This window comes from Tenebrio molitor, chromosome 1 (genome assembly GCF_963966145.1).
Source record: "Tenebrio molitor chromosome 1, icTenMoli1.1, whole genome shotgun sequence".
NCBI classification, from domain to species: domain Eukaryota; kingdom Metazoa; phylum Arthropoda; class Insecta; order Coleoptera; family Tenebrionidae; genus Tenebrio; species Tenebrio molitor.
Window position 1 is genome coordinate 42635133 of NC_091046.1, and position 26883 is coordinate 42662015.

General features: G+C 37.7%; 3 protein-coding genes across 7 annotated transcripts in view; 2 read left to right on the forward strand and 1 right to left on the reverse strand.

Moving 5' to 3' along the window:
• Positions 1 to 26883, reverse strand: part of LOC138132286 (uncharacterized) — a 120248-nt gene that overhangs the window by 41610 nt on the left and 51755 nt on the right. For all 4 annotated transcript variants that reach the window (XM_069049763.1, XM_069049771.1, XM_069049754.1 and 1 more), the window contains exons 3-5: positions 26369 to 26436; positions 10756 to 11250; positions 5732 to 6155 (exon numbers count right to left, since the gene is read on the reverse strand). In XM_069049763.1, the coding sequence (XP_068905864.1) occupies positions 5732 to 6155; positions 10756 to 11250; positions 26369 to 26436 (987 nt within the window). The remainder of the gene's footprint in view (positions 1 to 5731; positions 6156 to 10755; positions 11251 to 26368; positions 26437 to 26883) is intronic.
• On the forward strand, positions 11879 to 13984 carry LOC138134513 (glucose dehydrogenase [FAD, quinone]-like). Of its 2 annotated transcripts, XM_069052835.1 has the most exons (3): positions 11879 to 12108; positions 12158 to 12373; positions 12428 to 13984. In XM_069052835.1, the coding sequence occupies exons 1-3, from the start codon at positions 11931 to 11933 to the stop codon at positions 13882 to 13884; spliced, it is 1851 nt and encodes a 616-aa protein (XP_068908936.1). In that variant the 5' UTR covers positions 11879 to 11930; the 3' UTR covers positions 13885 to 13984. The 2 variants fall into 2 exon arrangements, with proteins under 2 accessions (XP_068908936.1, XP_068908945.1); XM_069052844.1 differs by lacking the exon at positions 11879 to 12108 and having other exon boundaries at positions 12115 to 12373.
• Positions 14811 to 21659, forward strand: LOC138132357 (glucose dehydrogenase [FAD, quinone]-like). Its single transcript, XM_069049859.1, has 4 exons — positions 14811 to 14887; positions 19236 to 19856; positions 19904 to 20119; positions 20172 to 21659. Exons 2-4 carry the CDS (start codon positions 19679 to 19681, stop codon positions 21632 to 21634), a joined length of 1857 nt encoding a protein of 618 aa, XP_068905960.1. The 5' UTR covers positions 14811 to 14887; positions 19236 to 19678; the 3' UTR covers positions 21635 to 21659.

The window sequence follows — 26883 nt, forward strand, 5'->3', positions numbered from 1 at the left end:
AGCAGATACAAAAAATCTGACATGTCAAGGTCATAGCTGCCCCTTATCTAAGTGTCTTAGGTGGGACACCTTGTACAGGCAGTTGAAAACGACAAAATTATAAAAATGTAATAGCAGGATAAAACTTGAATTTGTCCTCTACATTTTTATGATACCTAAAACTGAGGTTTTCGCTTCAAAATATCAATTTGTCCTCGACGGGTACACATGCTGCTCCGGATCTTGATGAAAACGACGTGATTAATTGAATCACGCTTCCGGTGAGCAAAAGCGAATTATGACAAATTCGTTTTTAATGTACCATCGACAAGGTGCTACCAACTTCTAATATAGTTCGGCAACTAATTACGAGTTGCGTTAGTGAAGTTCGGAGCGTGACGGCGACCGGTCCGTCAACCGAATTAATATCCGCTCCCCTCGCACGAGAAAAATGCTAGTAGAAACACGAGAAATGTCAGTATCTGGTTATAATTTCTGCGCAACGACAACAATTGTGCAACTTGTGCTTTTACACGTTCAGCTTTGGCTTTCAGCTCTTCGTCCCGAGCCTCTTATTCATGCTTGACGTCGACCGGCTCCCTTAAATTTTTCATAAGACATTTGCACAAATATTGCAAAACTCCGGGCGCGCCCTCGCGTGTGGCGCGTCGAGGACCACGCCGTGGAATTTTTATTATTTAATTATCGAAAGTTAAAAAAAAGTCGAGCGCCGACCGCACTGCGGATCACGACGCCGTAATCCGGCAAACACCATTTTCTACGTGATCTCTCGCGGGAGATAATTCTTTAACTTGGGCTTAACTTATTCTCCGTCGAACGTTACGTCTTTTGAATTTGTCTCGAATTATTTTCATAACAAAGTCGGACAAAAGGAACAACCTAATTTCTCAGGCTGAACTTAAATAAGCAACTTCACTACGGAAACTTCCGCGACTGAACAAAAGTCCGACGTTTTTGAATTAGTTAGCTAATTAAGAGCGCTGAGGAGGCGGCCGTTTCGGAATAAGCGCTCTTGATGCGTATTAGGAGCGGACCGATCGACGTTTCACCCGACGTGACGTCACAAAGAGGAGATTTGATTGCAAGCTTCGCCGCATCCATAATTTTTAGCACTGTAACTAATCCTAAAACTATTTCCTATAATTGGGAGGGCAAAATAATTACAAAGAAGATATATCGGCGTTGGATTACTCCACTACATTCATATATTTACCTAGCTGTCTTGAGAGTTGGTTTACGTTAAATTGCGGAGGGAAATAGATAAATGGTGTGTCTAGCTAGAAGCTGATCACATCGCATCGTCTAGAAATTTTCTGGACAAAGCTCTTGATTACAATAAATTCATAACAGATCAAATTTCGTTATTTTGTTTGAGCTGTTACTTTTTTACATTCAGTCGAGTTACGCAATCCATAAGAGGAAATGCGTTCAGGTCAGCGATGACGCCCCTCCGGTCGTTTGTCTTCGACATCGACCACCTCCCAACGTTTTACATTTATCTTCCGGACGAGATTTGCGAGAATCGTGAAATGAAATTATTGTATCTTCCCCACCTGCCGGCCAAATACATCTACCATTTGATCAAAAATGATTACCTGTGTAAACCAAATTCAGCGTCTTAGCTTAATTCATCCAGTTTTTATACAGGTGTCTCAGCTAAGACTTTCGAGCCTAATAACTCAGTTATTTTCCAGCGGATTTTTGTGAAATTTAAAATGCAGATATTTTAGACGGTGAAGAATAAAATCCCATTAATGGAATCACCCAAGTCTTAAAAACGTAATTTTTAAATGCCTTTTTAAAATGTTGAATCAATTAAGATTTACATAAAAAATTGATCGTCAATAAAAAATGCCGTAGGGAAAAACTCCTTGAAAGACGTCTGGTTTGCAAGAAAAAAGCAAAAAACTGTGTTAAACGTGGCTGCAAATGCAAAAACGTAGACGCGTATGAAACAAACGCGCAATTTTGCAGAATTTTGGTCATCGCTTTTCCAGAAGCGGAGGTGACATATTTGACATTTATCTTGCTAACCTTACAAACACAAAGTTAAAGACAACATTTGGACGTAATTTATTATACTGGATGCTTTAATTCTTCCATAAAGGACTAAAACACGATCGGGATATTTTAGCAAGGTAATTCAGTTCACGTACGCTTCCTGTATCTTCAAATAAATTGACGACTCTCTTAACCTTGCATTTTGTAAAGCCTACATTTGGATAGTGTTCCACGAGAAAACGAACTGTGTCATTGAACTTCTTACGACACTCTCCATAGGCAATTTTTTTTCCTTTTTCAACAATATTGAAATTTCTGCCGCTGTAGCCTATTTTTAGAGTATTTTCAATAAATTTTCACAATTTGACGTTTCTAATAAAGCGCGCCCAATTTTGACAGACCTTAAATAGTATACAAAATGTTGCTTGGCAATTAATCATCAATTGTTTCAAAAGGTAACTGCTCAAATACCTTCAAATTTTACATTAAATTTTTAACGACAAAATCTAATCTTTTCGTTAAGTCAGACACGTGATTTACTTAATTGTTTGTGTAGACCCCTGTTTTTTTTATGTTTAACAATCTAATAATAATTGCGCATAATTTTCGATCAAGGAAACATGTGTTAAAATTACATTTTTTAACTTGAGGTAATTTTATTATTACTAATTGAACCTTCACGGTCTAAATTATCTGCATTTTAAATTTCATAAAAATCCGTTGGCAAATAACCAAGACATTAGGCTCGAAAGTCTTAGCTGAGACACCTGCTATCAGAGAACTGTCATTTGCCCATCGTAAAGGGGCAGAAGGAGTTTACAGAAAAATATGAGGATTTTCAATGCTTGTCGTTTTAAATGTTTGCGATTTAACATAACCTAAAACCATGCAAAATTTTACATCAAGCAGTTGCTTGATTTAAGGGATCACAATGATTTCATTCGGGTCCCTTAAATTATTTATCCACTTTTAAAGTTAGGAGGTACCAGTTCATTATAAACCTTCATTTTGTAGCGACACATTATCAGATCTTTCCTCACAATGGTCCTGCATTTGCCGCAGAATAAACTAGTCCGTCGAGTCTTCTCAGGGACTTGTTAGGGTCTTTATTTAATCGCTGCCATATCCTATTTCCATATTTTCTTTTATACGAACTGACTGTCTCCCACAATTTGATCTTCGGAGAATACTGTCAGTCGCTCTAAATTTGTCAACTGTGTTCCTCATTTCACGGTAAAAATGGTTACTTCAATCTGAACATAAAGAATTCTCAATCGGGACTCATCAAGATTTGACCTCATTTGATATGACCATTTACCAAAGTAAAAGCCACCTTGCGAAAACTATGAAACACACGATGTCACTGTTTAGCCTTTAAAATAAAATACTGAAGGACATCATTGACATCTCAACTAAGAATTTAGCAAATTATTTTTCATAGATGACTTTGATGACATTTATTTTTGATTACTCAGTATTATTCGTCTGTTGTGATGGTACGAATTTTTTGTATACAGGGTGTTTCTGAAATAGGTGCATTAATTTTAACTGGTAATAGAACTCGTCAAAAGAAACAACTTTTCTATCTACCATTTTGCCGAAAAACGATGTTTAATTCCAAAAAAAAATTGGAGAGATTTTTCACTAAAATAGCCCTACGCCACTAAATACTGCAATGGCTAATTGAGATCAGCGCTAGTATGAAAAAAACATCCACTTTCATCCAGAAAACGTATTTTAACGCCGAAATCGAAATTCAAATAAATCTACCCGTATAGCAAAAAATCCACTTCGTAAGAATCTGGTTGTTTCACGTTTTTAGGTAGCTTAGTTTTGGAGATATGAACGGTTTTAGAAAAATCTTTCCTAATTTTTTAAGCCATTACGCAACGTTTTTCGCCAAAATGGCAGAGAGAAAAGTTGTTCCTTTTGATGAGTTCTATTACCAGTTAAAATTAATGCACCTATTTCAGAAACACCCTGTATTTTCGACGACACCTAGTTGTTTCGATCGTGCGGGACGAGCGTTTGTTTGCACAACACCGGCTCCACCGTTGTTTACATTTTCGTGTGTTTCCATCGATTATTACTGGGGGAATAATTTCACGAATAACGGGAGGAAGTGACTTGGAAGGAAATGGATCTAAAGGGTACCATATCTCGTCCGCGGGGACCGGAACCCGTCTCCCATGTTCCCCCGACAAAGTGACATTTAATGCCCCAAAATGGATGCCGAACATATACTCGCACCCGGATCGCGGCCAAATGTTTATTTCTGATTACGAACGCGAACTCAGACAATAATGGCAAACAGCTTCTTCGACTCGCACGTTATTAAAACACCCCGAATTCGGCACCGCTTGAAAATATCCAAACAAATAAGCGAAAGAAAATAAACAAAACTTGCTTTTTGTCGTTTCTTTATTTAGTTCTGTCGTAAAGTGACGAGTCATAATTTCGTCCAGAATTCAGGCCACAGCAGCTGTGTCACACTTTTCGATGAAACTTGCATTAAAGTGGTGACATTGTACGACTTTCCGACTCGATGATTGGTTAATTCAATCGTTGTAATCGGATTCAGCGTCCGTGTAAACACGGTCACAAACAACGCGCGAGCTGTACGTCATAAGCAAGGCGAAAAGAACAATAAATCTGAAAGTCAAGGGTCGGATAGGTCGCTCAATGAATGTGCAGTTTGCGCTTGCATCATTAAAATGTATGATGCGCGACTGGACCACCGTCCATGATAATCTTCTTGAAGTACCACATCGCTAGACGCGACGTCCGTTGGCCCGGACGACCCTAATCCACCCCGACTTAAGTCTATTTTCGAATTTAGAGAAAAACGACGGTGCAAGGTTTTAACTGAAGCAAGACAGGTTGACACTAGTCGAAATCTGGAGGCAAATACTGAATAATTTATGACAACATCAGGCTCGGATTATAAGCACAGCGACAAACGATTCTTCGATTTTTCAACCGACAAACCTTTTAACTTGAACACGTTCAGTTTTTCGAGCTTAAAATATAAACATTTTCGCCGCGCATCGGTCGTGTGTTCTTGTAATTTGCCCAACAGCGACATAGGAAACACGATGCGCCTAATTAGGTAGGCAACCAAATTATCTTACAAATTAAGTAATTAGGTAAGTTGAGAAATAACGGGACCCTTTCGGCGCACATGTTTAAGATAGTTCAATTCGCGAGGGACTAATTTCAAATGAAATGTTGTCAGGGCCGTAATTATTTGTTGTCGACTAATTTGCGACCTCATAGGAAAAGTTTTCCAGTGATTTGTAACGACAGCAAATGATAATACGATGTAACAAAGTAATTTATAAGGCAAGGTACACAGCTCCTTTAATCGGAAACTTTTTCATTAATAGCCAAAGTTTGATCGTTAAATTTAACGGAGACATATTAAAAAAAAGTCGATCGTGGAACCCAATAAATAACAAGTGTAAGTTAGGGCTGTCGGTAAGTGCTACGTCTTGATCATAACTTTATAATCACTTTAAGTGGTGATAAATCAGGAGGCGTTTAGTCTCCGGTGCTCCGGAAACTACAGATGGATTTTAATCTTTTCCGTCAAGTTTCCAGATAAGAGACTCCCGGGACTTCGGTTATGCAAATGAATAAGTCTAAAGTCGGCGTCGAAACTCGTGGCACACCGAAAACCTTGATCGGTCTTGAACGGTGGATGGTGGATGCGCCGGGATAGCTCACTCACCTGTTCAGCAGGAGATTATTGACGACGGTCTGACTGTGCTCGCTCCTGATGCTCGCCAGATGCCCCCCTCGCCTGGTGCACTCAATCTCGGCCTGGGCCCAGGGCAGCTTCGCCTCCTCGACGGCCGACACGCAGAACTGCTTCAGGCTGACCCAGCCGAACCCGCACGCACCCACGATTTCGTCGACGGGCGCCGCGCGATACGTCATCCGCAGCCCCAAGGCACCACCGTTCGAACTACGCACGTTTACCCGCAACACCACCTTATTTTCTCTGGATACGACTTCGATCTGGCGCTCGGCGTCCCCCGGCTTGGTGCAATGGGACCATGTGTTGTCCCCGTCGTGGAGCTGCGTCAGTAAACCATCGCATTTGCTTTCGGCGCTCTTCGAATCCTGGAGCAGGGAATCGGTGGCAGGTGTACCTGGAACGTGAGCACGTCAACGGGGGCACTTTGACTATAAAATGGGAGGCGGCGTGCACGGGAGGCCGCCTACGAGGGATGCATTAAAGAGGAGCGCATAAAGCGGCTTATAAGATATTCCGTTTGGAGCGCGAGCTACAGGTGCTGCAGGGTTAATCGGTGGGGGCTTAATCGGCTTTTTCGACAACCGTCAAACGCGCGGTTTGGGATGTTTGACAGCTGGCACCGGTTTCAGGTTGCCAGCCGCGTTTTTTTAATTAAACGCCTAGGTGCTCACATTTCGCAGTCCAACACAGTTTTTCTATTAGATAACAAATGCTATAACAGCAGTCTTCCTATTCCCTGCTTGTTATTGTATCAGTATCGTTAGACTCTTCAACGCTTTCAAATACCAAGATTTTGTAAATGACAACTGTCATTCAAATTTGAGGTTATGAGACAAACTTTGCATTAATCATTTACAAATCGACATTTTACATCTTATTACTGTAGTTCTTGTTGGTTCTTGTATCCTTTGATAAATGATTGATTGATCTGTTGTTTCTATATTACCACTTCTTGTCGTTTTCGAAGGTAAAATACCCTTCAAGGGATTTACAACATATTTTTGGAACAAGAGCCGTTTGCAGCTGTTAGAGAATTAATTGCTTGAAATTGAATCCGGTTTTCAAGCCATTATCAATTTATATTAATTTCAGGTTAAATTGATGTTTAAATGATAACTTACGTTTGGACAATGTCGTTCGAATTTATGGTTATTGGTTACGAATCTTTTTAGGCTGTGATCCTTGAAGATAAATTACTTTTGATTTAAAAGGACTTAAAGGATGTCAAGTTTAGGATGCGAACTGTAGTTCGATAGTGTTGCGATGTTGTCTCACGTTTAATCTTCTGTCAAATTTTGTAGGTTGAATTTTTAATATTTCTTACTTAAGTGTGGGGTTATCAAGACACAGATTTTAATTTCAAAAGTTTCCTCCGTCATACCATAAATATTAATTAGAGATTCATATAATTAATAAACGAGCTGTTCATTTTTGGATTATTCACTTGCAGATACTGGAGGATTAATGCGTTTAGTTGTTTTTATTTTTGACAGTTTGAGGTTATGAGACTTGAATATCCAAAATCAGGTATATCTGACCTCCTCTTTACGAACAAATAATTTGGAGAATGAATTGTGTCTCCTTCATGTTTAAACCTGTCGAATTCGTGCTTTTTACAACTGCAAAACTGTTTTTTGACTCTTTCCCATCTGTCATTAGAGTTTGAGGTTATAAAGTCGTTACAACCTTCACAAGCGCCTCTCCTTTATCCACATTGTAAATAGTTTTCATTGTAATGTTTACAAATCATTCAAAAAAATACATTCGGAACTTTGACAGTAGTTGTTAATTTTGAGGTTATGAGAGCTATCGACAAAATTGAGGGCAATTATTATCCCTTTGTGGGGGCTACAGTTGAAACCCGCACCTGTACGTTCTGATTAATAGTAGAGGTAATGAATGTGTTGATGTGCGGTAGCCTCGGCCAATCTATCTTACCGAGGGGCAAAACAAGGTGCTTAAAACTTTGTGAAACCACTCGATCACTCTATTTATCTTGGTTGCCAATGGCTCACCCAGATTAGAAAAAGGAAATTATTTATTAGATAGAGTCGAGAGGGACTCCCTTTCTACGCCAAAGCCGTTCGAACGAGAGAGCACTTTAACAAATAAAATTAATCTCTTTGTTTAATCCTGGGAGGTGCCTCTTTGATACGGAGACGGTGACAAGATATTTTCAATTTGTTCAAGTTGTCTACCATAAAAGAGGCAAAAACTCGTTTCGGTCGAAAATGGCGTTTCACAGAGCTTTCTGAAGTTTCGTGATCGCGATAATAGCGCAGTTGAAATTCATTCATTCTACATTTTATTTTTAGCTCAGTTCATAACGTTAACGATCCAAACAACTCGCAGAATTAGATTTTGGGCATCGAGCAAGACTACAATTTGTCATGCAAAATGTTTACTAATTGAATCGCAACAGTTCTGAAACGGTACCAGCATTAGAGACAGTTTCTCTCAAGATCAATTTGTCAATTTTAAAAACTGTGCAACCTTCACTTTTGCTTCGACCTGGATTATGTAAAAAACTATGAAAATATATTATTAAGCTTTATGGTTTCGTGCGGACCGGTAATAACCGAACCAATTTAGGGATTACTGAAAAATCGAAACGCTAATGCTGAAGCTCCCTCAATGTTATCTAAATGATGATGTCTCAGCGGCTAGTACCGTTAATTGGTCCATCTATTAAACGACTTTGCTCTATTTATTTGCGTGGGAAGTTTTGAGTGGCTTCAATTTTTCAACTTGAGCAGTAAAAGTGTGAACAAGGTTGGGAACAATGATTTTTGTAATTTGTCGCAAGCTGTTTCGCAATGTCGCAACAACTAAACTCGAAAACTGAACGTTAAGCAACTGTGAGGCAAGAAAAGCTTAAAGTTCGAGTGGGAATTAAATCGTAAAATTGAAATGCGGAAAGTTTTAAATTTGGATAAAAGCCCCGAAAACGTCGCCACGTGAAGCTTCTTTCGCAATAATCGCTTCGTCTTCATTCGACGCTTGATTGTATCAGAGTTTCGACACCGCTCTCCACGAAATTGCACTCCATTAGTAAATAAAGTGCAAACCCGGCGCCTGCCAGAAGTGCATCGAGGAAGACCTCCAGGTGGCGCTGAGACTTTGGTGCTGACGTGGAAAATTTCCGATTGCGAATTTTCCAATTTTCCGACATGTCCGAGATCGCTTCAGTTTACATAATCGAATATTTCGAATCGAAAAACTTTCCCTTTGGAAAGGGAGAGCGCAAATCAATAGAGCGAATCGCTTTTTAATTGAAAATTTATTGAGTTATGGTGTAAACCAGAACTTTATAAACAAAACAACAGCAAAAACCAATTTACAGTTCTACAGCGGGGGGAAATTTAATAAAAGTGACGGAACGGGGCGGCGGACGCTTTAAAAGCTGGTTTCTTTTAACCAATCAGGTGAGGAAATTGGAGATTATGCGACGAACAAATTTGTTTTCCGGCTGGCGGTGACAAATCTGCTGCTGTACAAATCATGTCGGTGATTGAGTTTATTGTGCATCTGTTAATGGAAGACATTGAAATTTTTATTGCCAATATAAAAACTTTTCTATTACGAGCGACGTCGGGCGGCGGATTATCATTTCCAAACGTTGGCGTAAGTCTGCAGGAAATGTCATTTGCAAATAGATTAAACAGTAGGAGGCTCGATGTGACCCTCGAGACGGTCCGGAAAGACCTCGGATTTCTTTCAATTTGTGTGTTTTATCCTCCTTCACTAATTCCGATGGCAATTAATTCGCCTGAAACTGCATAATCTGAAACAGGTCCAGATCCAAGCCTAATGGATTCGATCCTTCAGGATCATCTTTTCTCTTGGAGAATTTCCCAATTGGAAATATTTGTAGAGTAAATAAGCACGACGTGGCTCATTTACATCCCAAGTGATTCCCGTTAATCAGGATTAGAAATGTACAGTGGAGGGTCCTCGGCCCCTCAACTTTCAGGATCATGTCGCGAATTTGTTGAAACAATTAGGAAAAACAACAATCTGGGAAAATTTTGATTAACGATCGACCATTTTTTCCTTTAAAAACTACAATGTGATAAAAAACCTAATAAGAGCAAGCGTTGCAAATTATCGGTCATGTCGTAGCGGAATTCTACGTAAATAAGCATTCAATGCATGGGCGTAGACAATTTGTGGTCTATTTTATAATAAATCATACCTCATGAATTTTAGATGTTGGAATTATAATTGTGCATTTTATTATTATTATCTGATAATGGAGAAAATGTATAAAATAAACAAGAGCAATATTTTACATTAGTAAGAATGGGTAATTTATCAGTTTTATTGCCAAACGCGGCGCCACTGGTAAATATATTTTATTTTTCACTGAAACGTCAAAGAAACGTCAACGATGTGCTGTTGTTAACCTAGAAAACAACTTTTCGATTTCGGCAAAGTTTACAGACGTTTACTGTAATTGTAAGCAACAATTATCTCAGAATAAGTAGTAAAATGGGTTTTGCCATTGAAGATAAAGCATTAATTATTAATAATTAATCAATTAATAATCTATTTTTTGAGAGGTAGGCAACCAATAAAACAAGTGTGCATAGTGCAAGTATACATATGCGTATGACTCAAACAAAGACAAAAGCTTTGATAAAACAAAAGATAAGGTAAAACTCTTGATTGTTTTTTTTTTTTTATGGCTCGGTATGTTTCTTTATTATCAATGGCTTAATCATGAACTAAAAATGTTGTAAATTCTAAGAATAAAAATTATGTAACTGACAGACACAAATCGATTCGTCAGATCCTGTTACATATTTGCGCGGGAGGAAATGGTCAGGAAATTGTTCAAACAATTTATAAAAATGGTTAAAGTTGTGAATATCAAATTCTTGAGCTTTAATTCGCTTTCGTATCGAAAAGCACGACAGATCAAGCAAAGTTGACTTACAAAAGCGCGCCGCGAAATGTCCAATTTCGCGTGACTTCATCCGCACTGTGCTCACCTGTGGAGGTGCTGTCCCCTATCTGCAAGTTGAGGGCCACCCGATTCCCGTAGGGCAGGTATATCTTGAAGGTGCACTGCAGCTCCCCCGTGGGCTTGAGCTCGAACGAGCCGTTCCTCGCCACGAAAGTGACGTTGTAGCAATAGTCCACCAGGTGGTAGGAGAGGGTAAACACCGGATTACCGTGCGTGTGCATGACGGGCGGCGTATGCGAGAAGGGGAAGTAGACGTGGCGGTCGCTCTCGGGAAGTTCCTCGAGTTTACCGCAGAGGTGGGCCTGGCGGTGGCTGCGGAAATGCGGGTGTTGGCTGACGTTCAGGCCGGAGAAGTGGACGTAGCCTCTCGAGCAGGGGACGTTCAGTCGTGTCAACTCTATGACGAGGCTGTGGCCGGTGCCGTGACTGGGAAACCACACTTGGCACTCGCCGCCGCTCGTCTGGGGGAAGTCCCGCGAACTTATAATTGCTTCCTCTTCTTTTAAGCGCAGTTGACAACCTGAAATTAAGATCAATGCCAAATTATGAAGGGGTGCTGATTCATTTATGTTTTTGTCATTCGTTTATATGGCAAAAAACAATACAATAGACTCGTTGCAACAATATTGTGTGGATCTTATGGGATTGCCGCACTCGGCTCGTGCAATCAGACTTCTATTCGTAAAAAAAGCACTACTTTACGCACTCGTTACGTAAATTACTCTTTTATTATCTTTTATTTTGAAACTTTATATTTGGCGCAACGACACAAAATGGGTAGTATGCATAAGAATAAGCATTTGCTTATACTATATATTTGTCTTTTTCTATCTAATAGAGTCCATGTATTTCTATCTCTCACTAATACAAGTAAAAGCATTTGCTAATAGTTTATGCATATGACCCATTATGACCCATTAAAAAAGTATGTACTTCGATTTTGACGTCACCGACTGATTAAACAAAGGACGATATTCATTATCCTTGTAGCAGGACAAAATATTTGAATAACAAAAAAACGCAACACTGATAACTGCACTCATTGCGATAAATCAAATAGAAAACCATCAGTTTCACGCAAAATACTACACGTGCATTATGAGCAACGTGTTATCTTGTTTTGGGAGACCTTGTATATACCACAGAATTTTTATTTTCGTGTTTTCCATAACATTTGCATAACGTAAAAGTACTCCAAAAATGTTTTTACACAGTGTTGTTGTACTTTTATTACTTAAGATCGTGGTCATTTTTTGTCAAAGTGATAGTATTGATTATTACGAGTATATTATCAAACAACAAATAAAGTCGTCAATTTATTACAAAAATCCAGAAGATGCCTCCGAGTACCAACCAGATGAACTAACTAACGTCCAAAGTGATTTTTTCCAAAATTTTTAATTTCCCAAATACCGCTGAGATTTCAGACTTTGGAACTTATGACTTCATTGTGGTGGGAGCTGGAGCATCTGGGTCTGTTGTGGCGAACAGATTGTCGGAAGAAAGGAAATGGAATGTACTACTCCTGGAAGCTGGAGCGTTTGGTAATGACGTCACAGACATACCCGACATGGTGGAAAGTACAAGATCCAGTGATTATAATTGGGCTTACAAAACGGTACCTCAAGAAAAATCCTGTTTGGGTATTGATTAATTTAGATATATTTTTGTATGAAGTGATTGGGATTTTTTTGAAGAAATGGTCAATCAGCAATGTCCTTGTCCACGGGGTAAAGGAGTAGGAGGGACGACTCTGATTAACGGTTTGATGTTCGTTAGAGGAAACAGAATCGATTTTGACAATTGGGCCCGAGAAGGAAACCCAGGTTGGTCGTATGAAGAAGTCTTGCCCTACTTTTTAAATATGGAGAATTTTAACAAAACGGATCCTGGAGCAGTGGTAGACGAAGAGTATCATGGTCACGGTGGTAATTTAAACGTGGAGTATCCGGTTCCAAGACACCCTCTGGTCAGTTTGTGGCTCGACGCGAACGAAGAGAAAGGGTACAAAGTTGTTGATTACAATGGAAGACAACAGATGGGGGCAGCTGTGGGTCAGATGAACACAAATCATGGGAGAAGAGAAGACGGTGGCAATGCTTATATCAAATCGATTAGAAATCGACGAAATTTGAAAATCTTGACCAACAGCCTCGTCACAAAAGTCGCAATAGGTAGAAGAAGTAAAACAGCGTACGGTGTTCAGTTTGCTCATAATGGAAGTTTTTATCTGGCCAAAGCCAAAAAGGAAGTAATTTTGTCTGCTGGAGCTATAGGGTCAGCTCAGATACTCATGTTGTCTGGAGTTGGTCCCTCAAAACATTTGCAAGAAGTTGGAATTGAAGTTGTTGAAGATCTGGAGGTGGGGAGTAAGTTGCAAGATCACGCCACGTTCCCTAAGTTGTACTTCAATTCAGACTTTCCTAAAACTCACAAACGCCTCAATAGATATATTGAGGAGTATCTTAACGGAACTGGAGCGTTGGCGGTTCCGAATCACTACGCCGGACTAGGTTTCTACCAAACGAAATTTGCAACAGAACCAGATTATCCTGATTTGGAAATCATGATGATTCCAAGCGACGGGTTTTCGGAAATTGTCGAAAAACAGTTAGCTGACGCCAAGGGGGACACACCAGACCCGAAGAAGTCGTTTTATATGTTCATAGCTGGTTTGCACTTAAGATCCAGCGGTACTGTCAGACTTAAGAGTAATAATCCGTTTGATTATCCACTAATCGACGCAAGATTTTTGTCAGATCCTGACAACGTCGACGTCGACACGTTGTATGAGGGAGTTCAACTGGCTCTAAGTCTGGTGGATACAAAGCCTTTTAAAGAAATCAACACAACTGTCGTGCGACATGATTTACCTGCGTGCAACAGCAAGATTTTCTTGTCTGAAAGTTACTGGCACTGCGTTATCAGACAGTTTACAGGGATTGTAGGTCATCCTGTAGGAACCTGTCGCATGGGACCGGAGGAAAAAAGTGGGGCTGTCGTAAATGCCAAAGCTGAGGTCCATGGAATTAAAAAATTAAGAGTTGTTGATGCTAGTATCTTTCCTTTTACATTTTCGGGACATCCAAACGCTCCGTGTGTTATGGCGGGAGAAAAAGTGTCAGATTTGATTAAGCAATATTATTTGTCTTGATCGTTTGGAAAAGAAAATTTTCAGAGACGAGAAAGAAGTGTTCTTTCTCTCTCTCTTTGTCCCCCTCCCCCTCTTTCTACAATAAACTACATTCAATAAAAAATTGACTCATTGAAAATGTATTTATTGTCTCCAAGTGTATTTTTTTTTATAAAAGTGGTATCCATACCTATAACACTAAGAAATTATAAATACTGAACGGGCGTTTTAATTCCATTCCAATTTTGGAATGGTCTCAAAGTTGGCGTTGAAGAGTCGATTGTGCACGCACCACTCATCAGTCTCGAGAGGAAAAACACAAACAACACAAAAAGTAAGGTTAGATTTCACAGCTGATCAGTGATCCGTAATCCGTGGTGCGTTCACAATCGACTCTTCAACGTCAACTTGAGGAGAAATAAATAAACACCCGATATGTAGATCTCTCTGAAACATATGTTCAAACAAAAATAACACTATAAACACCGTTCATGTTGTTTTGGCATAATGGGAGGCCATGATTTATTTTGTTTTAACGTTCTGATCACACTATTTGATTTCCGTCACTAAAGTGTCTGACATCGGACCTATCAAAATTAACATAACATGTTGCTGAATTTCCAACGATGTTTGAGCATTCTTCTATTGCAAACTAGTAAAACTGACAACAATGCACTAGACATTGACGCTATTTATAACCTCAAATTTACACAAACATAATCTAATTCAACAGACAGCTTTACTACCAAATTAAATGCAAAATTTCCATGGCCTCCTATTATGCCAAGTCAGTAGGTAAGTAATCTATTCGTATATGGTATTAACTTTTATTTAATCCTATGTAGATAACAATTCCCGACAAAAATAATTTTTGGGTAAATACTTGATTTGCTTGAATACCTAATTCATTAGATAAGACATATCATAATTAAATTATAAGGCAGAGCGAGTAACAGAATAAAAACAGTATTTATTGTTTTCTTAAAAACAAGTGGTTATGAATTAGTTTTGGGGAATGGAAGCTGTAAGTTTTTTTTCCGATAAGGAGTAGTAGCTTGTAAGTGGCTAAACATCGCCCTTAATAAATATGCGATTAAGTTCTTGTTTTGATAATAAATTTCACATCTTTCGTTTGGTGCTGTTTCTATTTCCTCTAAAAAATATTGTCCCGTTGCGAAGAATTTATTAGATTTCAGTAAGAAAAAGTAATCTCGGAAATTTAATACTTTGTCGTTATTTAAGTATGTAACTATGAAATTAAGGATGAACTGGAGTAACATTGAAAAATGGCGAAAATTGCTCAAGATTGGTACAATGGTCCTTCTGTCCATGCTAAAGTACTGTGCCAAATTAAAAAAAAAATTGATCGAGGAATTTTAAAGTTATTAGCTTTTAAATTTCGGGATATTTTAGACGCGTTCATATGAGAAATCGATCAATGCTCGTATATAAATTGATAAAAACATATTTCAAAATGGCCAAATTTTCTAAAATTTTTCACACATAAAGTATCGATATCGTAGAACTTTCTAATGAATTTACAAAAAAAGTTGGTCGAGGATTTTACATGTAATCCCTAATTATATGTGGAAAAACACGGTTTTTGAAGTTATGTACCTGTTTTAATTTCAATAAAAAGTGAACAATAGTTATTTATGGTATAAGTGGGTTATTTAAGATATTACCCACGAGAGGTATTTGTAACCTACGAGGGCTTGCCCGAGTAGGTTATTACCTCGAGTGGGTAGTACTTAATAACCCACGTATGCCATACAACGTTTTATCCAATATTCCAAAATTTTTAGATAATGACGTTATTGATGAAATTCCGCTCCCGATGGGTTATGGACGTTAATAACCCACGGTGCTAATGGCAACGTGGGTTATGTATGTTATAACCCACGGTGCAAATGGCAACGTGGGTTATAACAACAGACTAGTTATAGCCCAGTTTACTCAATTAAAACTAACTAGTAAAACACGATATTACTATTGAATGTTGGATAAAATGCATATAATTGGCGTTGGTATGCAATATTAATATTACACTCATATCGCACGTTTTACTACAGTTACGTTAAGAACTTTAACAGAAATGCAATGAAAATTGAATTCAGTGTGCTTCTGTTTACTTTTACGGAGGTACAGTCTTAGTGAAAAGATTGTAAAATCACATGTAAGTAATTATCTAAATATCAAGAAAATAAACACAAAATTTACTTGCAACTGATTACAATTCGTTTCCAAAAATTAAAAACTTTTTTTTCAAATATTCATTCCTCGTAATAAACGTTTCATAGCATTATAAGAATTCCGCAACTTTTTGCTGAGATTGTTAGTCCAGTTCATCCTTAAGTTATTATTTAGCAGATTTGAAAATTCTAGTTTCTTAAATATTCTAATACGTAGAACTGAAAAAAGCAGGCAATAGAACTTAAATTCAAAAAAAGTTTATTGACGATGAAGTAAGCCCTACAAGAAAACTTTGAAGATAAAAGATTTTGAAACAAAGAAATTGGACTAATTTCTTTGAAAGCAGATATAAAAAGGTTAGAAGAGTAGAGGTAGACATTTCTATTACCTAATTTTTGTATTTTAACGAACCAAATAAATCAGAATATTGTTATCATAAAATCTAGCAACATCTATGACCGGAACGTTATACTGTAGATGTGAATTGGGGACTTGTCGTTAAGTTGGCACTACCAGGAAAAGTAACTAGGCACGCTTATACAGGGTTATTCACGTAAGGTGACCATATAACTATAAAGAGATATAGCGCACTTGTGCCCAATTTTTCTTGCCAACATTATGAGACAGAAAACATGTTAAAATGTTGTTGTATATAACGGGTGTTTTTTAAAATTTGGCGTCGAAGTAGGCGTTGAAGGGTCGATTGTGAACGCACTATACAGGTTACGGATCACGGATCAGCTGTTTAAATCTACGCTTTTACACGAGTGGTGCGATCTCAATCGACTCTCTAACGCCTACTTCGACGCCAGATTTAAAAAAACACCCTTTATATACTCATGCGCATTTGTGGGCAGTGAGATGACACTTGTGTTTTGTTTCACTTAGATCGCAAGACTTTCTACGCATAGGGAAGGTAGCTAAGGCGCATTATACAGGCTGATTCATCTTTTACCGCCGGTGGCAAAATTGACCTTAAAAATTATGATTTCCCTTTCATATTTTGCAGACCTAATTTATTATCCATAAGGCACATAATATCAAAAAATGAAATTTATAAGTTAATTAGGTCAAATTTTGCCATTTTCTCAATTATTAATTGTTTAATTTATTCAACTTTGTAGCATATGCACACTCAGGTATTTTCACACAATTTTACCATGTTAAATTAATTTTAGCGTATGGTATTATTGAAATAAACGCATTTTGATATTCAAACTTGTATTTGCTTCATGATTTACGACATAATGTCCAAATATCTTAACAATAAGGTTTATTAGAGGATTTTTACTGCCACAGCAGGGGGTCCTTTGTAAATTCGAAGAAATTCGTCTAAGAGGGTCAGTTTTACAAGGTAGTCATTGTTGGAGAAAATTTAATTCAAAAACTATCAAACGTTTTTCGAAACGGATTGCAGATATTGATTTTATACGCCATTAGCCACATTCTGATACAAAAATTTGAACATAATTTTTTTTTGAAAAACAGTTTTTTATAAATATCTGCTCAATAAAAAAAAAATTTTTTGAAATAAATTATACCGGTCGAAAGTAAATTTTTCGACAAATCAACTCTGTAAATTTTATAAATTTTTCTCTATTCTTAAGGGTCATTTTGCCACCGGCGGTAAAAGATGAATCACCCTGTATTCCTTTATAATTATAGTTTATTCACAAAATATATGCAGTGACGTCACGCCTGAATCAAGAAGCCGACATGCCGTTCGTCCGTATTTGACATTTGACAGCAAAGCATAATGAGTTGATTATGTTACCGCCATTGTCAGGAAATTGTAGTATTTTGTAGTGTTAGGCATAATCGATATATTTTGATAATCGAATAAATCGAAACAATCGCTTTGAATAATCTAAATATCCATTCGACTTTCCAATTATGGATGATGCGCATGCGCACTTGTGTATTTATTTCGAATTTCGTTCCAATTGCAATAATAATAATAGTTTTGTTTTTGGGACACTTTTGTCATGATTTCCAAAGCTTTGGATAAATCGAATTACATTTTCGTCGTTTCTTCACATTTTGACGTTTGGTGGACATCTTACGCCGGGCCGAAGCGGACGGACGTCAATAGCTCTACGTTACTCTAATCTAATCGTACGGTTTAGAATGAGATGCTAGAGCGACAATCTTAATAGCGAACGTAGCAGAAGCAACGAACTTGTTTGACATGTGTTGAAAGGAGATAGCTACATACACGTAGTTCGTGTTATAAACTGATACAACTGCATATAGTTTGGAAACAAACTATATCATATGAAGGTGACGAGCTTGACCAGGTAAGAATTCAACCCAAAATACACTTTACAAAGCATTCACATTGTATTTTGGCATTTAAAAATTAAATCAGGAATCCAGTAGGTGTTCTATTAATTTGAAAGGTATATCTATCATCGCATTTTTCGTTCATATTTATTATTTGAAAAGGTTTTCGAATGATGACAGAACCGATATGATCTTACTTACTTATTTACTTACTTTTGTGATTTTAATTTTATCCTGTTCACGTTGGATTGAACATCAGTGGTGCAAATCACACACATTTGGCATTAACTTTCATATGAGTTGTCATAGTAACAGATCAGGTCATTTGCACCACTGATGTTCATTCCAACGTGAACAGATGTTACTTATTAAAAATGTACTACTAAATTTTCTGTGAAATTAGTGCCGTGTCACACTAGCTTAAAGTACAGTTCAATCATAGATTTTAAGCGACCTTGAGTTTGACAATCCATACCTAAAACGTTTTTACTATACGTCAGTTGTTAGTTCAATGGAATCATATTATCTAAATCGTAAAGCATAGATAACAAACAAATGTTTTTCCATACTAGTACATAAACAATGCAACAATAAACGTGACCATGAAGGTTAAATAATGACATTGCTATTTTCCACTCTTTGGATTCAAATTTCTTGACTTTGCTTGCCTTCCTGTAAAATTCATTCTAACTTGTACTTCCAAACCAACACTGTATACTAACGCGTGTTCAATTGCAAAGTTCATCAAATTGGCTTTGATCTTTGTCGTTATCTTTGTCTGACCAACTTAATTTACAATGTTGTTGTCCTTTACTTAAAAAATAAAGTCAAAGCCAACTTGATGAACTTTTCAATTGAACACTTGTTAGATCTACGACGTCTAAAGTTTGTTTCAGTGCAACTGTGAAAGCTTGAGATCAATTAAAAGCAACCACACAAGATTCAAGTGCCCTGCAACAGCGCGTTAGGAAAATATATTTTTTCGTTCTGATCAAGATTTGTTTGCATTTTAAAACTAACTGGAGAAAAATTAGAGTTAAGCCAGTTAATGTTGAAGTTTGAAAGTTTTACACTTCAACGTTATACAAAAATTAGATATTACAGTTAATTTACTCGTGGGAATGAACGAACTGTGACTGCGGACTTGTCGAGGAGTCGGTGGCCTCATTAATGCAGCAAAGTTGGCAGCAATTAACTTTTACATAATTATATGGATATGGTACATAAGTACTACCTTTATCAAGACTGATTGTGCCACGGATTGAACGAAAAAAAAACCTTATCATCGAATAAAAACCCTTAACTCGAACAATTATTTTGTGTTCGTGTTGCTTCTAAAATGTCTTGTCTAAGCATTATTCTAGCGATACTCATTAATATCGTGTTGACTTTTTATCAAAACGGTAATACCCTCTACTACGAGAATATAATTCAACAACAAATAAATTCGTCGATTAGCTACAAATATCCAAAAGATGCATCAGAGTATCAACCGAGCGATCGCCAAGAAGTTAAAGGTGATTTTGAATATTTTTCTAAATTCTAAATAACCGAAAACTTTCAGATTTTGGAACGTTCGATTTTATTGTGATTGGAGCTGGAGCATCTGGATCGGTGGTGGCAAACAGACTATCGGAAATAAACAACTGGACTATTCTTCTTTTGGAAGCTGGAGCTTTCGGTAATGACGTCACAGACATACCCAATATGGAAATGAGTGCACTCTTGAGTGATTACAACTGGGGGTATAAAAGCGTACCCCAAGAGACAGCATGCTTAGGTATAACAATACTTCAACTTGTTAATATTCCTCACAAGATTGTTTTTGGTAGATATGGTAGGGAAGCAATGTACTTTTCCGCGTGGTAAAGGCATAGGTGGTTCCACTTTGATAAATAATTTAGTGTACACTAGATGCAACAAGAATGATTATGACAAGTGGGCCCAAGAAGGCAATCCAGGATGGTCGTATGAAGAAGTATTACCCTATTTTAAGAAACTGGAAGATTTTAACAAAACGGATCCGGATACAGTGGCCAATGCTGAAGATTACGGCAGGGGAGGTTACTTGAGTGTGGAGTACCCTGTGCCGAGGCACCCTCAGCTCAATTTGTGGCTCGAGGCAAATAAAGAGAAGGGCTACAAGATTATAGACTACAATATTGATCCACAGATCGGAGCGTCTGTGTGTCAGCTCAATACAAGACATGGGGGAAGAGCTGACGGTGGTACTGCCTACATCAAACCAATTCGAAATCGGGGGAATCTGAAAATCTTGACCCACAGTTTTGTTACCAAAATTGCTATATCTGCGAAGACTAAAGCTGCGTTTGGTGTTAGATTTGTCCACAACGAAAACACCTATTTGGCTAGATCCAGCAAAGAAATCATTTTGTCAGCTGGATCTATCGTCTCCCCACAACTCCTGATGCTGTCTGGAATTGGTCCAGCAAAACATCTGCACCAACTTGGAATCGAGCTTGTCGAAGATCTAGACGTCGGAAGTACCCTACGCGACCACGCTCTATTTTATGGATTAGTCTTTGACTCCACCTACCCCAAAACTCACAAACCTCTCGACCTGTACCTCGAGGACTACTTGAAAGGAGTGGGTTCTTTGACAACTCCCAACTACAACGGCGGAGTAGGTTTTTACCAAACCAAACTGGAAACGGTACCAAATTATCCAGATCTAGAACTGATGATGACTCCAATCGACGGATTCTCTGACACTCTTTCGCAACAATTATCTTCGGCGCGGGAAAAAACCTGGCAACACCTGAACCAATCAGCCTCGTTCCTCATCTACGTGATGGGTTTGCACTCGAAGTCTGTTGGTACGATCAGGCTCCAGAGCAAAAACCCGTTCGACTATCCATTAATAGATTCGAAATTTCTGTCGGACGCTGGAAACGTCGACATCGCCAGGTTGTACGAGGGGATTCAACTGGCTCTGAGCCTGGCGAATGCGCAAGCCTTCCAAAAGTACAACGCGACACTGGTGCGACAAGATTTACCCGCTTGCAACAACCACACTTATTTGTCTGAAAGCTATTGGTACTGCGCTTTGAGGTATTTCTCTGGGAACGTGTATCATCCTGTGGGAACGTGTCCGATGGGACCGGATCCTAAGAAAGGAGCCGTTGTGGATGCACAAGCCAAGGTGTACGGTGTCGAGAACTTGAGAGTTATCGATGCGAGTATTTTTCCTTTCACGCTTTCGGGACATACTAATGGACCTTGTGTCATGGCGGCCGAGAAACTGTCAGATTTGATCAAATCGAAGTTTTTGTGAATTATTATTTAAAAATGTAATCAGCTACTTTTAGTAATTATTTGCGCTTGCCGTTATAAAAGCTCTAGTTATATTGCTTTTAAAATTTAATAGCTAGATGATGGAAATTTGTAATCGGATGCGAACACAATGAAAGCTTGTTACAAGTTTTTACGTGTCGCTCTAGCTTCCGAAAACTTATATACATTCTACATAATGAGGATCGTTTATTCCGCTAACTACAAAAATTATACATTTTAATGAAAAATATATTGGAATCTGTTGTGTCCTAGAAAGTAATTAAAAATACGTCGTCCTGAGATAACCGCGTTGAATAGTGTTGTAGAAACAGTTTGGCACTTGATAAAGGACGAAAGCAAAAATATTAGATTTCACATTGTTTATGTATATTTGAAATAACATAGTCGTACATTTTCAGACTTCAAAGGAGAAATGGAATTTGTTTGTCGAGGTTTTAGAGATAGAGAAACAAACAATTTCTTTAAGCAAGTTTACGATTTCTTTTAATTAACTCGGGGAATAATTAAAGATTTTATAGATAGCAACAAAACTTGTTCCAAATGGACTTAAAACTGAGTCTTCTGATTTAAATATATTATCCTTTCAGGATCTTTTCCGTGCGACACCGAGATCTCAAGAACACATTTTTGTGTTCGAATATTGTGCAATATCATAACAAGAGTATAGTTCATGCATGGAGTAAGCACTCATGGTTGTAGATAATGAAAAGCATTACTTAACAGCGAATGCATGTGTAATGTGCAAATTATTTAATAGCAACAGAAAAATTATTATTACCGCACCATTACAACGAAATATATAATAATCTTTTTCTACTCCTATTGGATAATACTGTAATTATTAGAGTGTTTTTCATTGGATAACAGGATCCGTACCCACGGCCCAGTGAATAATAATTTCAAAACCCACTGCAAATATCATAGCAACTAGTTTATGAAGTTCAATCGCAAATTTTAATGCAATGGTATCAAGTAAAGGGCCTTCAAATAAATTTATATTTAGAGCAACCTATGGAAATTCAATTGTTTGTAACATTTTTCCAGCGTAGAAAATGACACAAGAAACGTCTGACATTTTAACGAAATAAAATTAGGTTAGAAAATATTTTTAATTTTTGTAGTGCATTCTCCCTATTTCCCCTCCACGGAATATGACAATATGAAATTGGGAAAAAGCTTACTATGTAACCTGTGTAACTTCGGAGAATAATTGGTTACCTACAAAAACTATTTTACACTGTTAACAGAATTAGAATGTCGCCTACGCCCACTCTAAATATATATTTATTTGAAGGCCCGATATAAAAAGTAATAATTTTAAAATGTCAGTTTCAAACGTCAATTGCAGTTTAACTAATAATGAAACTTATTGATCAATTTCTCTCCATAGTCGTAGCATTCTCATGCATAATGGCTATTATTCGCTCGGATAAATTACGCCACTCGCCTGCGACTTGTGACACAAAATTATCCTGACGAGTAATAGTCATCAATATTCATTATCCGCTCATTGAATAATATACTATTTTCGTATTTAGTTTAGTGATGGAAACTATATTTAATTTACTCATTAATGGCGCTGGCAAACTTGTCTAAACGAAAAACTCCGTTAGGATTGAAAGAAATAAACGAATTCTGTACTTTCAAATTCCTTAATTAAGAACGAATTTGAATTTTAAATTGCGAAAAACTCCTGCTTTCGTACACAGCAAATCATTCAAATAAACAAAATTTTTTAATGAAAACAAAGTTGTCGGTTCCTACTTCATTCCATCAGTCGACTTTTTACACGTGCATCGACATCAACATTTACCACATTGATTTTTTGTCATTTGCCACTAAACGTGATTTAGCGACCGCACCATAAATCCACCTTCCCGACCACGTGGCGAAACCGCCATCGCCCTATTCGCAGCTCGACAAAAGGATTTACGTCTACGTGGGCCGTGGAATTTCGACAGCAATGTCTTTTTTGTGGACGAATCATTCCTTTTACGTCCTTTTTCTGCATGATTTGCTCCTGATGTTGGTCCGGCAAATTTCAAATGAATTACCAAACTCTTTTATCTACATCTAATCCGGTCGGTCCGCCATTACTGCGTCCGCATCGATTCGGTCGATACATAAATTATCGAATTATGCCGAAGAAGACGCTGAAAGTCGTCGCTGTGGCCGAACGGTCGTTTTCCAACCCCCGAATCGTCCAAACTTGTTTCAATCGATTCAGATTTCTTTATTATTCTCTTTCGAGAATTTCTTCACTGGAAGCAATTAGAGGAGAGAAGTGTTATGGTGTCTCGGGGAAGGTTGCACTTGTGAGAACTAAATTTAATTGAAACGGTTGGAACACATGGTATATGTACTAAAGCACGTCCTTGCACACTGCCTGTTATGTTTTATTAGTCGCACTGCGACAATTACAACATACAGTGTATGACCCTTCTATTACATTGTTGAAACCCTATCGGACAACCAGACCATGAAAATGGGCAGTTCAGGGTGACGAAATTCAGCCGCAGCATGTTTCAAGCATTTGCTCCAGATATATAATTGTCGCTGTTTTCCTCTTATAATAATACAGTGAAACCAGTTTTATCCGTAATAAAGAAATGTCCATCCCGGAGAAATTTTCCTTCTTAAACGTTTTAGATGTGGATTGTCAAACTCAAGGTCACTTAAAATTTATGATTGAACTGTAGGTTAGTGAGAAATCTGTTATAAATTCCAAATACCTATACTACATTTTCTTTATACCATACCGTTATTAGGATTTATCAGTACTCAATGCTTGATTGATATGACACCTATAACAGTCTAAGCCGTTATTCAAAATTATAGGCCGTTATTCAAAATTATCAGACCGAGGCCATTATTTTTGCTGCCGTTGCTATGGTTACGGCACAAATGACAACTAAATTTAATTTTTGAAGTAAAGAGAAATGTCAGTCTTACAAATAAATCATCGTTAAATGTTAAGTATTATTGGTATAAAGAAAACTATAAAACAACATACGGCCGATATGGATATAACAGACTCGGTTGATTATAAAATCTCGGCTCCGCCTCGATTTTACAATATCTCAACCTCGTCTGTTATATAACCCATATCGGCCTAATACCGTTATATACTATTTTTATCGGAAATGATAAATAATAATTTGAATTTATCAATTTGCCGCGTCAAGGTATTTTGCTAAACTAGGAAATTCAAAATTACTAAACTGAAACAGCAAGTGATGCCAACATACTGTCATACTGACAGCACGGATGTCATTGAAAACGACTATATCTTGTAAGCGCGCCTAGTTACTTTTCCTGATAGTGCCAACTTAACGGCAAGTCCCCAATCCGCATCTATAACGTTCCGACTATAGTTTTCTTGATTACAAAAGCTCTGTTAAAAATGTTTTTAGTTTTGAAAAATGAAAGAAAAAATCTGTATGCACTTGTGGGGAAGAAATTAGCTAGAAATAAAATGATTTCTAGTGTTTCTCTTGCCTTAACTGCATAATACTCTGTCGTCGTATCTAAAATATCATAAATAAAAATAACAGGTTTTTTATTCGCAATAAAAAACACTTAAACGTCCCCGAGTGGAAATTCTTACATAAAATAACACAACAGTATTGTTGATTTAGATTCTAAACTCCCGCGGAACAAATTTTGTTTGCATTGTTGCTCTCTTGAGTTCTTTTACAACTCAACATAAAAAGAAATATCTAGGTACCAAAGTGTCCATCAACGCAGCCTCCATTGTAATTGCCAAAGCGTAATGGATTCTTTCTCCGCATTAGACATAAAGTGTGCTGCCTAAGCAACTAGTTTAACCCACCAGGGAAATATCGCTACTGTTGTTTTTGCATAAAATGTTATAAAATGAAAGCAACATAAAATAAAGAAAGCAAACTAAATTTCTCATATATCTCGTGTACGTTGTAAATTTTGCCGTTTACGAGCGTGCATTATCTTGTTGGTGGGGCATAAGTGATGTGAGTGAAAATAATTTTTCCTGGATTTGAGCGCACCTTTGTAAAAAATTACTTTGTGAACGTGAATTTTGTAAAAACGACAAAAAATAACTGAAAAAACAGGGGAAATTACAATTAATGGGGTAATCCCCTGTGGTCTGGGGGTAATGACCGGGTTTATGGCATGTTTGGCTTACCTTGAGATTTAGTGACAATAAAGTGATAAAAGTTTGTGGAACAAACAAATCCAGACGTCGAATGCTTACGCCTAGCTTTGATTTACGCTGGCGAATAGCAGCAATAAATATTTTTGAAGGGTTTAAAGGTAAAAGAAAGGTCAGAGTGCGGCGGTCGCGTAAAATAATTTCAAATTTATTAAATCAGGACGAAAACTTTAAATCTACATTAAAATTCGATTTGCTCAGGGGTTGACATCCATTATTTTCCCTTTAGGTTTCGTGCCATTTATCTGGAGAATTATGAAAAAATATGAGATCCGATCTTGAAAATAAAACAGTCCACCACAACGGCGAGGCGCATTATAAACTTCCAGCTCGGTTTAATAAAGATGATCAATCACGTGGCCGACAAGGTCTAACTGGCATTAAAAAGCCTCCATTACTGTTGCGGGAGGCTGATATAATGCCGCCGATGATTTAATAAAAGCCGAGCGTGCCGCAATTAAGCAGATGGTCACCCCTAAATGAAATTCCCGCCTGGATTCTATCGCAAAAAAGGATTCTTACCTTGACTTATAGGAAGCGAATAGATCACTCGGTAGACAGACGGATCGCCCTCCACTTGGTAATTCAACCTGAAAAATACCAAACCATCAGTCCAGAAAAAGAATACGAAAAGCTCATTCCGCTGAACTAGCCCAACGGAGAATGTGAGCTTTGGCTGGTTTCACTTTGTACAGTAATAAGGTTGCAATTTGCGAGGGTGATCTGTCATTTTTGACAACCCTTGCCGAAGGTTTGGTAACACTAAATAAATCAACAGGAAAGGTTTTCTTCGAGGATTCGAGGATTATGAAACGAATGGCGACGTAAACCGGACGTGGCCACTTTGTCATTAAAAAATCCAAAAAGAATGTCTTCACAAAATTTTAATTTTAGCAAACTAATGAAATTAAAATTTATACAGGGTATTTGACAGTGATAATGAGCCCGACGGAAATGAAAATGCAACACACAATACATTGAGAAGCTAAAGGTGGGCATTTACCGCGTCCATATCCAGCTTTACTTTCCAAATGTAT